General features: G+C 49.7%; 1 protein-coding gene across 17 annotated transcripts in view; it reads left to right on the top strand.

Moving 5' to 3' along the window:
* The window catches only part of MYO18A (myosin XVIIIA), a gene marked incomplete at its 5' end in the record, with an annotated part of 144,832 nt that overhangs the window by 80,183 nt on the left and 48,599 nt on the right, over window positions 1-16,050 (top strand). For all 17 annotated transcript variants that reach the window (XM_081890109.1, XM_081890120.1, XM_081890124.1 and 14 more), the window contains 6 exons: window positions 3,504-3,645; window positions 5,056-5,215; window positions 6,464-6,650; window positions 7,574-7,811; window positions 14,498-14,607; window positions 15,345-15,410. In XM_081890109.1, the coding sequence (XP_081746235.1) occupies window positions 3,504-3,645; window positions 5,056-5,215; window positions 6,464-6,650; window positions 7,574-7,811; window positions 14,498-14,607; window positions 15,345-15,410 (903 nt within the window). The remainder of the gene's footprint in view (window positions 1-3,503; window positions 3,646-5,055; window positions 5,216-6,463; window positions 6,651-7,573; window positions 7,812-14,497; window positions 14,608-15,344; window positions 15,411-16,050) is intronic.

Below are 16,050 nucleotides of genomic sequence, written 5' to 3' on the forward strand. Positions count from 1 at the left end.
CTTGCGAATGTTGCTTTGGTGTTATTTGAAATTGGTACCCAGCTTTTCACCATGTAGATGTCAAAGCAGCTTACAACAATAAAACATAGACAGTGCAATGGGACTTGCAGCTCTGCAGGGTCTCCCTCCCTCTCCAGCGACCTGAGGAGGGAGCTTTGTTAGGCGGGGAGCAGTGGAAGCGAAGGAAGCCGCTGTTGCTCTCCCGCTTGTCCCGTGCGCCCATAATTTTCCTTTTCCGTTTGCATCTGAGCCAATAAAGGAGTGGGGAGGCGGCGAGGCTTGAAAGCCCCTGCTGCCGCTTGTCATCCTAATGGAGGGGCCTGTTAGCACACAGCAGTGCGGCTGATGAATTTCGTCAGTTTGTGCCGCATTAGGAGGCCGGGAGGGATGTGTCCCCCCCACTTCACTTATCCTCTTGCCCGTGAGTTACTTGCAAACAAAGGAGCTTTCCACGCACACTTGCAAAAGGTGGGGCTGCTTTTGAAACCACTCCACCATGACTCTCCCAGGAGGGCTGGGGTCACGGACCCACCTTCCTTCTCCCACTGCTCAGATCCTTATTATTATTATTATTTCCAAATTGATTTCCTACCATTCTTGGTCCCTAAGCACTCCTGGCAAGTTCAAGAGATAATGTTTTTTTAAAATAACAAATAAATCGTTAAGATGAAAACACACAAACCCTGCTACTTGCAAATCACTGAACACTAAAATTATTGAAAACGGCAACAGTAATATTGGCAATTGAAATAGATCAGCGTGAGGCGGTCTGGAAGAGGGGCGGCCTCTCCTTGCTGTGGACGGGGATGAAAGAGCCCAACATGCAGCAATAAAACTCAACAGTGGAGCTACACCCAGTCCCTCGTCAAAGGCACCCGGGTCCAGTCCAATCCCCAATGGCATCTCCTGGTAGGGCTGAGTTGCTGCCAGTCATTGTAGACAAAGCCAAGCAAGGTGGCTCCATGGCGTGGCTCAGTAGGAGGCAGCTTCCTCTGCTCCTACTTCAGTCAGCCCTTAATCTTACTTCGTTTTAGAGGAGGGACACCAGCGTGTCTGGCAAGGCTCCTGCTTTGCATGCAGCAGATCCCAGGTCCTTGTCATCTTTAGCTGGGTCCGGGAATGTCCCCTTTCTGAAACCCTTGGAGAGCCACCATCGTTCTGCCCGGACACTGAGGTCCAGCACCGAGGGCCTTCTGGCGGTTCCCTCGCTGTGAGAAGCCAAGTTACAGGGAACCAGGCAGAGGGCCTTCTCGGTAGTGGCACCCGTCCTGTGGAACACCCTCCCACCAGATGTCAAAGAAAAAAACGACTACCGAACTTTTAGAAGACATCTGAAGGCAGTCCTGTTTAGGGAAGCTTTTAATGTTTAATAGGTTATTGCCAGACGTTATTATTATTGTAGACAGTAGTGAGCTGGATGGACCAATGGTCTGACTCAGTATACATCAGCTTCCTATGTTCCTAAGGGATTCATGAGCCTGGCTCAGGAACAGTATCCTGTTTTATAGGCCAGGAGCCAGCAAGGAAGAGAGAGCTACTGCAGATTGCCCAGAGACAAACCAGTAGGTCCTGATCTCTCCTCTGCCCACTCCTGCTTTAAGGCACTCTCTCCCGCTCTTTCCCTCCCTCTCTTAGGGGTGGAATATAAGCAGTGCAGAGCATGACAACTCTGTGCCTCTTCAAACCAAAAGTTTTGCTGGTTTCTCTGCCAGCACCTGGGATTTCACTAAGAACTGCCCATTCTCTCCCTCCCTCCCTCCACCCGCCAGTCTTAACTCATCAGCCACGGAGGCGAGAGATCTCTCCGCCTCTCCCCTTTCAATTAAAAACCAAAGCATCTTGGGATGCCGAGGTCCATGCCTGGCTCAGAAATTTCCACGCTTGTGCCTTGCAATTCCCAGGAGGGCCGTCCTGAATTGCCACTGCCAGCTCCTGTTCGAAGATTCTCCCCACCCACCCCTTCTTAAAAACGAAATCAGAATGCATGGATTTTCTTAATTTGGATGCGATGCTTTGCCATCTAGATTCTGCTTTAGGAACTGAAATAGACAGATAAGAGAAAGTCCTTCGTGCAGCACGTAGTCAGGCTATGCTGCTTGCTGCAACGGGGGCAGAGATGGCCGCCGACTTGGATGGCTTTGAAAGAGGACTCCACAAATTCTTCGAGGGGAAAGGTATCAATGGCTACTATTCATGGTGGCTATGCTCTGCCTCCATGAATGGAGACAGCAATGCTTCTGAATACCAATTGTTGGAAACTACAGGAGCGAAGAGTGCTCTTGCACCCGGGTCCTGCTCTCAGGCTTCCCTTTGAGGCCTGTGAGAACAAGGTGCTGGACCAGGTGGTCCCCGTTTGGCCTGATCCAGCAGGCTCTTCTTATGAACATAGGAAGTAAAGGGACCCCTGACCATTAGGTCCAGTCATGGCCGACTCTGGGGTTGCGGCGCTCATCTCGCTTTACTGGCTGAGGGAGCTGGCGTACAGCTTCCGGGTCATGTGGCCAGCATGGCTAAGCTGCTTCTGGCGAACCAGAGCAGCGCACGGAAACGCTGTTGACCTTCCCGCCGGAGCGGTACCTATTGATCTACTTGCACTTTGATGTGCTTTTGAACTGCTAGGTGGGCAGGAGCAGGGACTGAGCAACGGGAGCTCACCCTGTCACGGGGATTTGAACTGCCGACCTTCTGATCGGCAAGCCCTAGGCTCTGTGGTTTGACCCACAGCGCCACCCGCATCCTGAACATAGGATGTTACCTTATGCTCAATCAGACCACCAGTTCTTCTAGCTCAGTAGCATCTGCTATGTCTCTCCAGGGTTTCAGGCAGGGGGACATTTCCACCCATCACGAGTCAAACCTGGGATCCTGCATGCCAAGCAGGGTCCCCCTCTCACTAAGCGATGGCCCTTCCCCTTTTCTCCTGAGTTTGGCAACTTCAGGTACCCAGGGTGGCAGCTGCTGCAGCACTGAAGCCTGTGTGTGTGTGTGTGTGTGTGTGTGTTGAGAGCAGCTGCTCCTCCAATTGCTCCCTGCTGAGTTGCAGGGAGTAATTTTGCTGCTTAAGCCTCCAGATTGAATTTCTACCGAGTAAACGTCTTGTGCGGGAACATTTTACTAGACAATGTGTGTTTCTCCTGTCTCTGGTATTAAGTATTGATTCTTCCTGGGCAAAGTATTTGTTTTTAAAGCTAGAGCCGAGCACAAGGCTGCCCCCGCCTGCCCCCGGCTTTCACCACTTCATTGCTCCTAGGGCTGGGCTTTCCCAGGCAGGCTTGTGGCAATGTGTGCAGCTTACGCAAGGGGAGGAGGATACCCAGGGTGTGTGTGTGTGCACGCATGGCTAGCAGTACACAGTGCTGCCCCCAGGAATGGGGCAGCCCCTCTCGGGCAAGATGCTCCCCGCCTCCTTGCCTCCCTCCCTGTCCTACCACACCCAGCTTTCTTGGTGGAGGTTACAGACCCTAATAACACAGCGGGGGGTCTTGGGCGGCTCCTACCTGCAGGTCCGCTCCCTGGCCCGGACCGACGAGGCCCGCGGCCTGCTGTGGTTGCTGGAGGAGGAGTCGCTGCAGCCCGGAGGCAACGAGGACACTTTGCTGGAGCGGCTGTTCACCTACTACGGCCCACAGGACGGAGACAAGAAAGGTAAGGCGCAAGGAGGGCTGGCCTTAGCTTCCTGCATCGCTGGGGGTTGGCCTAGATGACCCTTGAAGTCCCTTCCAATTCTACAGTGTTATGATTCTATGAAAAATAATTTAAAACAAGGGCTGTAAAGGGGTGAAATTCTGCCGACTGTCTCAGGAAATGCCTTCTTCCATATGAGCACCGCACCCCCCCCCTCAAAAGTAGGAAGATTCAGGACAGGTAAAACAAAGTCCTTCTTCACGCATTGCCTAGTTGAACTATGGAACGTGCTCCTACCAGGAGGCATCGGTGGCCACCAACCTAGATGGCTTGAGAAGAGGATGGGACAAGTTCATGGAGGAGGAGAAGGCTCTCAGTGGCTGCTAGCCAGGATAGCTCCGCTCTGCCTCCACAGTTAGAGGCAGTGATGCTTCTGAGTCCCAGTTGCTGGAAACCACAGGAGGGGAGAGGGCTCTTGTGCTCAGGTCCTGGTTGTGGGTTTCCCATTGTGACAACTGATTGGCCCCTGTGAGAAGAGGGGGCTGGACCAGATGGGCCCTTGGCCTGACCCAGCAGGCTCTTCTTAGGTACTTAAAGTGCTTCTCATGGCCATTTGCCTGTTTTATTTTGGAGCCCCTCCAGATGCCCCTTTTATCATGCATTCATGGTTATTTGTGCTCCTGGTGGCATCAAAGCAGTACTATGCCATCCCGTTTATAATTCTCTTTGCTCCTGTGAATCATAGAATTGTAGAGTTGGAAAGCTTTGGGATGGACGTACTGCTTTGTTTCAGCCCTGTAACTTCCTGCTGAAATACGGCAACTTTTAATTCACAAATGTGCTGGTTTATTTTTCATTGTCAGCTTTTGATGCGCCGTAGTTGTGCAAATGCCTCTCTAGGCAGCAATTACGCCGTCACATTGGGGAAGCATCACAGAACAACTAACAAAAGAGGAATGATGTGCAGACAGCCCAGTATAAATCCACCACCACTGCCCTGTTATTGCAACATTGCCCTGCAGTTTGCTTTAAAACTGGTTTTCATGCCATGTTGCAAATTGTTGTCACTGTTGGGATACTGCCAGGGAGACAGAGTCCATCATGGTTCCACGTCGCCTCCGGACGATCCATCGATCTCCCGTAGATACGGAAATATCCTAACAGTCACCCCACCCTGGGACTTAGGGTGAAGGGTGGGTAATAAATCAAATTAATATTAATGCAGAGGGCACCCACAAAAAAAACACAAACCACCACCACCTAGTCTGAAGCAAGCGCCCTTAAGCCTACATTTAGTGCGGGGTGTTGGGCAGAGCCCTCTCTGAGTCCTGGACCTACAGCAGTGTCTGATTTTGGGCATACCCAAGCAGGCCAGATGTGAGTGAGGAGCAGTCTGCTTGACAGTTTGTGCCTTGCCTTCTCTCTTTGCAGGGCACAACCCGCTGCTCCGAAGCAGTAGGCCACGACACTTCTTCCTGGGGCACAGCTATGGTACCAACTGGGTGGAATATGACACCACTGGCTGGCTGAACTATGTCAGGCAGAATCCTGCATCCCAGAACACTTTGACTCTCCTGCAGGAGTCTCAGAAGTAAGTTGCAAGCACATTATCCTCTCTCTCTCCCTCTCTCTCTCCTTTGCTCTCTCTGTGTCACCCCTCCTCTCCCTTCCTCCTTCCCTCCTCTCACCTTTAAAAAAATATAATAGTTTTTATTAAAGATTTTCTTGGTTTACAAAAGTATGTGCATTGTCTCATTTTTCAGCTTGTAAAGTCTTTTGTACAGATCAGCTACATTTGTTATGAGACAGTAGTGCTTTCTCTCTCCTCCCCAAATCAGGTATGAAAGGGTTGCAGTTATGGCAAAGCCAAACCTCTGTTTTATTTAACACACCTGTCCACTGGGGAAGCAGGATGCTGTATGCCTGTGCCTCTTAGGAACATAGGAAAGTGCACTTGATCCATCTAGCTCAATATTGTCCTGACCGGTTAGAGTTGGGGTTAGGGGTTAGGTTTAGGCAGCAGCTCCCCTGAATTTCAGGTAGGGCTCTGTGCCAGCTCTACCTGGAGATGCCTTGGATTGAACCTGGGACCTTACGCTTACAGTGCAGGGGCTCTGCCGCTGAGCTCTGGCCTTATCATAAAAATAAAGCAAGGTGTTGTCATGCTGATGAATACAGTGGTATCTCTGGTTGTGGACGGGATCCGTTCCGGAGATCCCGATGTTTCCGCAACCGGAGGGACCACTTCTGTGCATGTGCGCATGGCGGTAGACCGCTTCTGTACATGCGTGTGCAGTGAAACTCAGAAAAATACTTTGCCACATTCACTTCCTGAAGGATATGCAACCGGAGTTGTGCGTATCCAGAGGTACCACTGTATAGGAAGCTGCCCTTTGCAGAATCATTTACTTTGGTCTGTTTGGCTCAGTATTGTCCACACTGACTGGCAGCGACTGGGTTTCAGGTAGGGAGTCTGTCCCAGTCTAAGAAGAAGTGCTTGTTTCATTCATCACCGCGTGTCTGTGTATGTGTTTAACCCCATGCTGGTATCTTCATGAAGATGCTGGCCCCAAGCTACTCTTGCCCCTCTCTTTCCCCAGAGCAGGTCTTATTTCCCTTTCCTTTCCTCGCCTAACCCGAAGTGGGGGGGGGTGTCCCTGATTATCTAGTGCTCCCTCTGCTGGTTGGAAGGACAATCGGTGCAGCCTGGAGTCCCCTTCCCCAAAGCAGCTTCATCCCAACAGCCTTGAAGAGAGTTGGGCTGCTAGCTGCTCCTGCTGTTGCGTCCACTCCTCCATCTGGCCGTGGTGCTGATTCCCTCTTCTTCCTGCTTCCTCAGGAAAATAATCAGCAGCCTCTTCGCAGGCCGAGCTGGAACAGGAATGGTGCTGTCTGGGTCCATCGCTGGCCTGGAAGGAGGCTCTCAGCTGGCTTTGCGCAGGGCCACAAGCATGCGGAAGACCTTCACCACGGGCGTGGCAGCCGTGAAGAAGAAGTCAGTCTGCATCCAGATCAAGCTGCAAGTGGTGAGTCCCCGTAGCTGGCCCTGTGGCTGACCAGAAGGAAGCACTGCGTGGTTTTTAGTGTGGCCCAGTACTGGGCTGGCCTTGAAAACGCTGAGAGAATGAAGACGAGCCTTTTTGGTAGAGGTTGGCGGGGACCACTTCTTCCCTGCAGGGCCTGCTTGCCTCAGTATCTGACCGCCTGCTTGTTTTGAGGCAGCCCAGTCCCATGGAAGCATCTGTTGCTAGGAGGGAGCTCACAGCTGCATTGGCAGAGGAGATGCTCCTTTCCTAGCGCAGGATCAAAAGGGCCTTTCCTCTGCCTTTGCAAGCACTTGTGCCTGTCATTTATTTACTTACTTAGAGCATTGGTATCCTGCTCTTCAGCCAAAACGGCTCCCAGAGCAGCTTACATGCAGCCAGGTAAAACAAGACGGCCCCTGCCCCTGCAGGCTTACAGTCTAAAAAGCATGATATGCAAGGGGAAAGAGGGAGGGATGAGGGAAATGAAAATGAAAACTCAAGCATCAATTTCTAACCTACAGTTTCTAGAATGACCAACAGGCACAGTGCAGGGGCCAGAGGCGCCTGATGGAGCTGGGCTTTTGGCAAGAGCTGATAGAAGGAACCTTCTGCTTCCTATCTCTCCCACTGAGGAATCTTGCTGGAATGGGTGCTTCTGGGTGACAGTAGAGGGAGAGGAGGACTGATGGAGCCGGCCTGTCACAGCAGAGCTGATGCAGTTGCCCCCTTACTGGTTGGCTGAGTTTGGCATGATTGCCACCTGACCTGCCACAGCAGATCAGGCTACTCAGAGCACACACGTGCACACTCACGGCCCTCTGCAGATCCCTTTAGCTGGATCCTGGGGTCTGCAGAGAGGGCTGATCCATCCCATCTCAGACGCCCTCAACTAATTCTCCCTCCCTTTCCCCTCTTCCCTTCAGGACGCGCTGATCGACACCCTCAAGAAGTCCAAGCTCCACTTTGTGCACTGCTTCCTGCCCAAGGCGGACAGCTGGAGCGGGGACTCCAGAGGGCTGTGCACGCGGAGAGTGAGCACCAGCGAGCTGGACCTGCACGGGGAGCACTGCGAGGCCGGCCTCATGCAGCTGGACATACCCCTCCTGAGGGCCCAGATCCGGGGCTCCCGGCTCCTCGATGCCCTTCGGATGTACCGCCAAGGTTGGTACCCTGCCCCCCGAAGCAGTTGTGTTGTGATCACCTGCAGGCATGTGCTGTGGAAGCAGGAGGCATTGCTCTGCCCCTGCCTGTAATGAAGTCCCTGCGTTGTATCCAATGGAGTGCTAAGTGGACATCGCATCAGGGCAAGGAAGAGCAGGGTATGAATAGCTCCTGGCCAGGATGGCTGTGCACTGCCTCCCTAGTCAGAGGCAGCGATGCTTCTGAACACCAGTCCCTGGAAACAGCCAACAGGGAGAGGCCTCTTGTGCTCGAATCCTGCTTGAGGGTTTCTGATTGGGGCATCTGGCTGGCCACTGTGAGAACAGGATGCCGGGCTAGGTGGGGCAGTCGCCTGATCCAGTAGGCTCGGATTATGTTCTACTTGTGCCACAGGATTTCCCCCTTTCTCCTCTCTGCCATGTCCCCCCCCCAGTCTCTTCTAGAGGTTTTCCCTACTCTCTGGAGCTGTTTGTGAAGGGTGCAGGGCACACAGGGGAGAAGGGGAGTCCCTTTGCACAAATGGAAATTCTTGTGAGTTCCACCCCCTGGATACCCTGAAGTCACATCCTGTTGGGGCTGCAGGGCAGTTCATTCATCTGTGCCTTGCACTGGGGGAAATTTGAAGACACTGTAGGCCACATGCTCATGTGTTTGGATTAGAAAGGCAGAAGGAGAATACCTGGGGCTCACCTGAAAGTTCTCCACTTCCAGCATTCAGTTGGAGTTGTCTCCCGAGAAGCACTTGGAAATCTGTGGGTAGTCTCCTTTTTCCATCTGATTCAACCCCCGCTGTTGCAGTTTCTTCCTCTTATTAGTCAGGGACCATGTAGTAAACTGGATGATGCACCATAGCCAATCAGGTTTGACTGCGTGAGGGCACAGGTGAGGGCAATGCAATGTGTGATTTGCAAGGAGTACAGGGAAGCAGAACTGTTCTTTGGCACCTGGAAAAGAAATGCTTTTTCAAACCTGTAGCCCTGACAAACATGCCTTCCCTTGCCTCTGAACTGTGGCTAGTAGTCTATTCCTCTTGCCTTCCTGCTCCTCAAACCACTAGTGGCAGCTTCCGTCCATATCCCCCTCCGCCCCGCTCCTTGGGAAGAACCCAGAACAAGCGCCGTCCTGCACTCAGCCTTCCGAAAGATGTGTGGGGGAATTGGTGTTTATTATTTCAAAACCAGGTTGTTAGTGCTCTGAAGCAAGATCAATGTTTGTGCGCAGCGCCCAAGATCAATGGCCTTGTGGGGGAGGGGAGGGGGCTCTGCTGCTCTGGTCGATGATGCTGATGATTAATTAAGACCTGAAGAATCAACATCGCTATCTCTGCCCATAAATTTAATTGCAATCCGTACACAGTCAATAAGCTGAATCCATTCTACTTCCCGCTGCCTGCGGGTGGGGTGGGAAGGGGGTGCAGGTGGGCGCGTGCCGCGTCCCAAGCCAGGAGGAGGGGGGAAGCAGTGTGGATGGACCCCTTTCAACAAGGAGGGACTCGCTGTGCAGGGGAGGAGGGGTGGGGAGCTATGGGGCAGCCCTCCGCTTTCATTGCAGGCTTTCCTCAGAGGGCTTGGTGCAAACGGAATGTGTCTGTAGGGCTTAACCATCGTTCTTTCAGCCCTACAGACCCTCTTGGGTGCTGAGATTTGTGGAAGGGTATTTCCTTCATGCTCCGAGGCTTGGAGGGGGTGGCCCAGGGGGAAAGGCCCTTTTCTGTGGTGGCTCCTCAGCTGTGGGGCTTCGTCCCCACAGAAGTGCCCTGACACCATTGCACAGCTTCTGGAAATCGCGGAAGAGACACCTCTTTACCCTGACTTTTGGCACTTGAGGTGTATGCTTTTAGGACCCATCTTATCTTTATAATTGTAAATTGTTTGTAATTGGTTTTTAATACTGTGCTTTAATGCTGTATCTTGCCATGGGGCCTTACGGCGAAGGACAGGTCATTAACATGATCATCATCATCATCATCATCATCATCATCATAGCAACAACCCTGGGCCCTTCCTGGTGTCTTTCAGAATGGTGCATTCAGGCTGATTTACGTTCATGATGGTATCGGGGCAATTATCCACTATCCTGCTTTCAGTGGTGTTTGTGCCTGCAGGCGTTTTGGGGCATCCATACTGCTTCATTGCCAATCCAGCGCTCACCCTGTACCTTACTGCTGGAATCCTGTGACATTTAATGCCCAAAGTGCACCGGCTTATTTTCTGTTGCACAATAGTTGTGTGAGCGTCCCTCCAGATGCCAATAGCACTGGAGAAACATTGCAGAGCTACTAATAAAGCAGAATGCGGAATGCACACCTCCCACTATTGACACTTTTGTTGTGTCAGTGACGCGTTGCAGAATCTCCCTGCAGAGCCTCTACCAGTCTGGAATGCAGCTCCTGTCTGTCTGCTGCAATGCAAGATGAGGCCATAACTCATCCCCCACTCATTGAGTTGAAGGGAGATTTTTTTGGGTGGGGTGGGGTGGGAAGGAATCTTTGCACATAGCTTTGACTTTAGTAAACAATATACAGTTCGTACTTAAACCGAAACTGTTCTTAAACCAAGGCTTGCGTTCCCTAATGAGGCCTCCTGCCACCCGTGCCCTTCCACCATTTGGCTTCCATTCTTAGACTGAGGTAAAGTTCGCAAACTGGGACACTACTTCTGGTTTTGCGGAGTTCATAAATGCAATACAGTGGTCCCTCGTGTTACATACGCTTCAGGTTACAGACGCTTCAGGTTACAGACTCTGCTAACCCAGAAATATTACCTTGTGTTAAGAACTTTGCTTCAGGATGAGAACAGAAATCACCCAACAGCATTAGCTAAAGTGGTGCTTCAGGTTAAGAACAGTTTCAGGTTTAGAATACAGTACTCATCGCAAAGTATTGGAAGACACAAGATTTACCCACCTGGGAAGAATGGCAGATGAAGTTGATGGACAACATAGAACTGGCGGAAATGACTGGCAGAATCCGAGACCAGGGAGAAGAGTCGGTAGAAGAAGATTGGAGGAAATTTAAAGATTATTTACAGAAACATTGTAAAATTAAGGAGTGTTAGAAGGATGCTGAAATGAAGTTATGTGGTTTTAGCAGTAATGTTATAGAATTAAGTGAAATTGGATTAAGAATAGGTGAGAATGTAAAGATACAATATATTAAGATAAATTATTAAGATAAAAGCAAAAATGGAAAGGATTTGCTGAAATAATTAACTGAATTAGAATACAAAAAAGGGAGGTGTGAGGAGGTCAGGGAAACAAGTAAATGAAAGATAAGATATGGAAAGATTGATTTGTTTTTAATTGTTTTTATTTTTCTTTGTATTTTGTATTTTCTGTTTTCTTTTCATTTTTATTTTTGTAATTCTTTGTAACTTTAATAAATATTATTATTTTTTTTTTAAAAAAAGAACAGTTTCAGGTTTAGAATGGACCTCTGGAACAAATTAAGTTCTTAACCCGAGGTACCACTGTAGTTCGTAAACAGGGCTGTTCTTAAACCCAGGTACCACTGTAGTTTTAAAACTTAGTGCATCTGCAGCAGCACAACCGGGCCCCTTCCCCTGCCCCAGCTGCAAGAGAGCATGTCCCCTCTCTCTCTGCCTGAGCTCCCCCGGAGAGTCACTGCCGGTCAGAGTAGGCAACACAGGGCTTAGATGAACACATCTGGCCTAGTGTAAGGCATCTTCCCATTGCTCTTCCCTCCCCGCTTCTGGGGAACCGTTTGTTTTTCTTGCGCACTCAAGCTTTTATCTCCCCTGGAGATCCGAGCCCTAATCCAGTGTTTAGACTCTTAACTGCGAGATGAGAAGTTTGCTGAGGTGCCGCTTGCGAATGTCGTTCTGTTTCTAAACAAGCTCTGCACCCCTGGACGGCTGCCTCCTGCAAGGCTCAGTTCTGGGGGTGTTGCGTGTCATCAAACGCCGCCACACCTTGCGGGCTGGAGCTTCTCCCCCCATCCCAGAGAGCTGCTGCACAACCAAAGATGGCAATTGACACGCTGAGCGCCGTCTTATAGCGAGGCCTTTGGGGAGGGGTGGGTCGTTCTCCTGCTCTGTGTCTCAAATGACTCCCTGGCTGATCTCAGCATGCCAGCCAAGTTTTTCCATGCCAGGGGGAGCCTCCTCTCCCTCCTCATGGCCATATTTGGAATTTGAGCGTGGGGCGGACCAATCCTCTGTCAGTCTACTGGTTTTGGGTTGAATGGGAGCTGCAGGGAAGTTAGCAAGCAAAGGCCTGGCCACCTAGCTCCTTCCTTCGTGTCGGTGTGTGTGTGTGTTTGACCCTCAGCATTTGGTGCTGTCAGAGGCATATACGTTCCTTTTTAAATGTGGAGATGTGCATTCTGGTTTGCACTGTAGGCTGCCGTGTGTTTACTAAAGCCACAGAATCATGGAATTGTAGAGATGTGAGGGGAACTCCAAGGGTCATCTATTCCAACCCCCTGCAATGCAGAAGAGTTTGGGTGGTGCCTGTTTTCTCCTTTGTGCATCTCTCTCTCTCTCTCTGTATACTAGAATAATAGAAGTGTCGAGTTGGAAGGGACCTCACCTGGTATAACCCTCCTGCAATGCAGAAATCGCAACGTGAAAATCCCGGACAGGTGGCCATCTGCCCTCTGTTCAAAAATCTCCAATGAATCATAGACTTGTAGAGCTGGGAGGAGGGAACTCCAGGGGTCATCTAGTCCAACCCCATGCAGTGCCGGAGGAATAGTTTAAAATTCCTGAACAGATGACCACCTCCAGCGAAGGAGAGTCCACCACTTTCCAAGGGAGCCCGTTCCGTTGTCGGGCGGCTCTTGCCATTGGGAAATTCCTCCTCCATTTCAGTTGGAATCTCCTTTAAGAATGTAAGAACCATGACTGGCAGAATCCGAGACCTGGGAGAAGAGTTGGTGGAAGAAGACTGGAAGAAATTTAAAGACTATCTTCAGAAACACTGTAAAATTAATGAATGCTAAAATGATGTTGGATTGAAAATAAGTGGCATTAGCAACAAAGTTAATAAGAATATGCAAAAATGAATTGATAATGGATGAAAACATAGAGTTATAATATGTTAAGATATAGAGTTAAGATAAATGAAAGAGGGTAAGGATTTGCTGATTTGATTATCTAAATGGGAATACAAAAAGAGAGGTGTGAGGAGGTCAAGGAAACAAGCTAATGAGTTTAAAGTTATAAAAAATGGATTTGTTTTTAATTCTTATCTATTCTTTTTTGTATTTTTATTTTTATTTTTCCTTTTTTATGTATTTTTGTATGTTTTCTTTTTTATCTTTTTCTTTTCATAGTTTTTTTTGTATTTTGTAAATCTATGTCTTTGTAAAATCTCAATAAATATTCTATAAAAAAAGAAAAGAATGTAAGAACCTTCTGGATCAGGCCCACCTAGTGGAGCCTCCTCCTCCTCCTCTCACAGCGGCCAGCCAGAGGCCTGTGGTCAACCCTCACATGAGCCCTCTGCCCTCCCGCAATCCCCAGCGACTGGCACTTGGAAGCATCCTTGCCTCTAGTTGTGGAGGCAGCGCATCGTCGTCATGGCTAGAAGCCATTGATAATTTGACTCCCGTCGGTTCGGGTCGTACCCTCTGGAGCAGCAGAAAACAAGCTTGCTGCATCTTCCATGTGACAGCCCTTCAGATATTTGAAAAAGCCTTTTTTCAAAAAGCCGCAGGAAAATGTTTTCGGCAGAAAATCCCTGTGGCTTTGTTTCCATGTGTTGCGCTGAAGTTGTAGTTCCTTTTGTGCATCTTCATGAAAGATGGGGAGGCTTGTTGTTTCCCGCTGATATGGTTATTAGCAGGGCGACAACATTTAACCATTTTTTAAAAAGTGTTGGCTTTTCTGTATTTCTAATTTTGTGATGTTTTAACACATTTTTTTAAAAAAGAAGCTGGTGGTATGTATCAAAGTCTTTGAAGAAGCCACAAGAGAATCTTTTGGCAGAGAATTCCTGTTGCTTCTTTTCATGTTTGTGCTTGAAAAACAAAACTTGTAATTGGGCAGTAGATGGCATGCAAATATCTCCAAAGGGAGCCCAGAGAGAAAATTGAGAACAAAATAGTAAGATAATACAGACAGCAGTTAAAACCAGCAGAATAAAAACTTCATAAAACAATTGGCCATAAAACCTGGATAAATAAAGATGTATTGATGTGTTCTAAGACGATGCCGGCTGTGACACACAAACACATCACAAACAGAATATTATTCTGTGCTTCAGAGAAATTGCTGTTTTTGAAACCTGTATGTACTTTTAAAACTTGTATGATTAACCTACAGCCGACAGCCATGAATTCGTATAGTGGGGCCTCTATGTACAGAAGCAGTTTACCTTAGTCTACAAGCTATTAGATGCAAACAGCATGCTGACATCTTCGTCCTCTGTTTGTGAGCATCTGTCTTCTTCCTACTGCTAGAAGCCACTAATAGCCATCTCCTCTGTGAATTTCTCTAATCTTCTCATCCAAGTTGGTTGCCGTCGCTGCCTCCTGTGGGAGGGAGTTCCATAGGTTAACAATGCACTATGGGGAGACGTTTATTTTGTATAGTCCCGGATCTTCATACATTCCTCTCCACTGGAGGACCCTGAGTTCTAGTATCATTTTCCCTGCCCCGTGCTCTTCTCCCCATTCCAGCCATGCTCCATTAATGCCCTTCTCTGCTTCTGTGCGCTCCCCACAGGCTACCCCGACCACATGGTCTTTGCGGAGTTCCGGCGGCGCTTTGACGTCCTGGCCCCTCACCTGACCAAGAAGCACGGGCGCAATTACATCGTCACGGACGAGAGGCGGGTATGTAGGCTATTGAAGCTGAGAAGAGGGGGCGGCTGCATGCGTAATGGACAGTCAGGAAACGGGCCCAGAACTCTTTGGGCACTAACAGGGTCCTGTGCGGCCTGTCTAGGGGTGGGGAGCAGCGCAGCTACATCAGAAGCTGCCTTCCAGCAAACACTTGAAACACCAAAATACATTCTAAATAGATGCCCAGCGGTACATCATTTTATTAAAAGTTCCCTTTACGATCATAACATAATGTAAATTTAAACCTCTTGGTCCACAGATGTTCCCACTGCTCTGTCTGTATATTATAACCAAACTTTTTTGCTCGTTTAATCAGTTCTTGTTTTTTTTTAAAAAGCAGCATACAATTTTTACGAAATTGTTATTACTAATGAAATTTGTATACCGCCCTTCATCCTTGGATCTCAGGGCAGTTCATGAAATAAAAATAGAATATAAAAACACAAAATACACAAGGAAACAAGAACAAAACCAAAACAGAAAACTGTCTTCTATAAAACCAGACTGTTAGGCTATCCAGACCAGTGTTGTCTACACTGACTGGCAGAGGGCTCCACTGGGTTTCGGTTAGCAGCCTCTGCCAGCCACACCTGGAGCTGCCCTTGAACTGCATGGAAAGCCGGCATTCTGCAGCTGGTCTCCAGTTATTGGCTGCACTTCCCAGCATGCCCTCTGCTAATGTGGTTGCTGGTGCCTGATGCGTCTTTCTCTCCCCCACCCTTTCCTAGGCTGTGGAGGAGCTCCTGGAGTCGCTGGAACTGGAGAAGAGCAGCTTCCACATGGGCCTGAGCCGGGTAAGACCAACCTGTGTGCCTTCAGGGAGGGGCCTCTCTCCTCACTCGGCGGGGGGGGGGGGTGTTGGAGAAAGGTCTGTGGCCAGGCTGTGAACGGTGGACTGTGTCCCCTCCAGGTGGGAGGGTTGGGAAGGGGTGTCTGGAGAAATCCGATTGTGCTGTGGGCAAAGGCACACTTCTTTGCAAGGCCCTAGAATCAGTTGATGCTCAGAGCCTGCAGAGAAGTGTAGGGCAGGTGAACTTGGCTTGTCTGGAACAAGCCTTAAAGGCTGAGTCGAAAGGACTGGGGGGGGGGGAGCTCATCAGGCCCCTTGGTGTGCTGGAGCATGACTTTGTCAGCCTCCCCCATGTCCTGGTAACTTCCAGGCTAGACTACTGCAACATACTCTATGTGGGGCTGCCCTTGAAGATGACTCGTAAGCTTCAGCTTGTCCCAACTGCAGCAAGCATTTGGCAGTGCCTTCGCCCTCAGAAGCTTGGGTGGTGGTGGCCCAGGTGGAGAGGGCCTTCTCTGTGGCAGCCCCTAAGCTGTGGAGCGCCCTCCCCACAGAGGTGCATCTGGTACCTTCCTTACACAGCTTTCAGCAAATCCTGAATACGCCCCTCTTTCCCCTGGCATTTGACCCATGAGGTGCATGTT

The sequence above is a fragment of the Podarcis melisellensis genome (genome assembly GCF_964234715.1).
Source record: "Podarcis melisellensis genome assembly, chromosome: 15".
Taxonomy (NCBI): Eukaryota; Metazoa; Chordata; class Lepidosauria; order Squamata; family Lacertidae; genus Podarcis; species Podarcis melisellensis.